Source organism: Mytilus edulis, chromosome 4 (assembly GCF_963676685.1).
Source record: "Mytilus edulis chromosome 4, xbMytEdul2.2, whole genome shotgun sequence".
In the NCBI taxonomy this organism is placed as follows: domain Eukaryota; kingdom Metazoa; phylum Mollusca; class Bivalvia; order Mytilida; family Mytilidae; genus Mytilus; species Mytilus edulis.
The window spans coordinates 26,965,383-26,967,661 of NC_092347.1; the positions used below are offsets into that span (position 1 = coordinate 26,965,383).

Sequence of the window (2,279 nt, forward strand, 5' to 3'; positions counted from 1 at the left end):
CACTATAAAAAAAACTATTAGAAGCCATCATTAAATACAGATGAAAAAAAGAAGCCATCATCAAATACAAATGCGAACAAGAAGCCATCTTTAGTATTGTGAAAAGCAAGAAACAATAATTAGATACTATGAGAAACAAGAAACCATCATCATGTACTATGAGAAACAAGAAGCCATCATTATGAACTATGAGAAATAAGAAGTAATCAAAATGTAGTATAAAAAAAACCTAATCATTATGTAGTATGAGAAACAAGAAGCCGTCATTTTGTACAATGGGAAACAAGAATCCATCATTATGTAGTATAAAATGCAAGAAGGCGTCATTGTGTACAATGAGAAACAACAATCCATCATTATGTACAATGAGAAACAAGAATCCATCATTATGTACTATGACTATGAGAAACAAGAAGTCATCATAATGTAGTATGAGAAACAAGAAGCCATCATTATGTACAAAGAAAAACAAGAAGCCGTCATTATGTACTAAGAAAAACAAGAAGTCATCATTATGTACTATGAGAAACAAGAAGTCATCATTATGTACTATGAAAAGCAAGAAGCCGTCATTATGCACTATGAGAAACAAGAAGCCGTCATTATGTACTAAGAAAAACAAGAAGCCATCATTTTGTACTATGAGAAACAAGAAGTCATCATTATGTACTAAGACAAACAAGAAGCCGTCATTATGTACTATGAGAAACAAGAAGCCATCATTATGTACTAAGAAAAGCAAGAAGCCATCATTATGTACTAAGAAAAACAAGAAGCCATTATTGTGTTCTATGAGAAACAAGAAGCCATCATTATGTACTAAGATAAACAAGAAGCCATCATTATGTAATATGAGAAACAAGAAGCCATCATTATGTACTAAGAAAAACAAGAAGCCATCATTTTGTACTATGAGAAACAAGAAGCAATCATTATGTACTAAGAAAAACAAGAAGCCATCATTATGTACTATGAGAAACAAGAAGCCATCATTTTGGTTTATGAGGAACAAGAAGCCATCATTATGTACTAAGAAAAACAAAAAGCCAGCATTATGTTACATAAAAAAAAAACAAGAAGCCGTCTGTATGTAGTATGAAAAAAAGAAACCAACATTATTTACTTTGTGAAAGTCATCATAAAGTAGTATGAGAAACAAAAAGCCATTATTATTTCATATGAGAAACAAGAAGCCATCGTTTCGTACTATCAAAAACAAAAACCATCAGTATGTACTATGAGAAACAATAAGTCAATATTATATACTACGAGAAACAAGAATAAGAATAATAAGAAAACAACATGTAATAGAAAGTTGAAACTCACACATAACATGCAATAGAACGTAAACAAATTCAGAAAAAAGAAGACATCTTTAAATACTATAAAAAAACCAAACACTTTTCTTTATGAATAGTCAGTTAAAAACAAACGAAAAATCTGTACCTACGCCTTTAATGTGACATTTAAAAAAAATGTATTGGCAATTCTGTGACCTTTTCATGAAATCCGTTAGTCTTTTACATTTATACTTTTTTAATTGTAATAGCATTCGTCGTCGAAGATTTAATAATACCGACATCTCCATTTCGTGAATTGTTGACTTAACAAGTGGCCTATTTTCCTTAACTCTACATTGAACAAGGAAACTGAAAACTTCCTTAGCCATTTTTTATTTATCTTCTTCAAATATGCTCAGATAATGTTTTCAAAGCATGTTTGTAAAAGAAAATATAACTTGAACTTAGATTTTATTATTCATACCAAAAAAAGAATGCTCTTTTTATCATTTGTCTATCATAGTCGTAATGGATTTAATTTGGAATTTGTCGAATTAATCCAAATATGTTGTGATTTGAATGTAAAAGATGTATTGACCTATTGACACTTACGGATTACAACATTCTACTTCGCTTCATTGTTATTCATATAAGGCCATACTCCTGCTCATCAAATGTTCATGATGCTTCCACGTTAATGCTGTCCACATCACTTCATATTTAATTCTTCAGATGTATTTAGTAATAGTGTGTTTAGAATAAAATATATCCATTATGGATCATGACATTTCATTATTAGAAATCTTATGTTGATGGATAGTGTTTTAATGAAAGGACGTCACCATATTTGATGTCTTTCATGTCTTAACAAAGTCAGATTGACTGTAAAACCATTGTTTTGATACGTATAACGTGAATGTGATTCATGAGGCTTTGGTTAAAAGTTTTGGTTAAAAGTCATGAATATCATTTTTTTGAAATATTAAATGTTTATGCAAT

General features: G+C 29.7%; 1 protein-coding gene across 1 annotated transcript; it reads left to right on the forward strand.

Annotated features, from left to right (window-relative positions):
• The first annotated feature begins 431 nt into the window (after nucleotides 1-431).
• LOC139521311 (keratin-associated protein 12-2-like) lies at nucleotides 432-1,094 on the forward strand. The gene has a single exon (XM_071314790.1). It carries the CDS (start codon nucleotides 432-434, stop codon nucleotides 1,092-1,094), a length of 663 nt encoding a protein of 220 aa, XP_071170891.1.
• Nucleotides 1,095-2,279: the final 1,185 nt, after the last annotated feature.

What these genes read in the sequence shown, in the direction of transcription:
- LOC139521311 (XM_071314790.1), top strand. Translation starts at nt 432, where the DNA reads ATGAGAAACAAGAAGCCATCATTATGTACAAAGAAAAACAAGAAGCCG.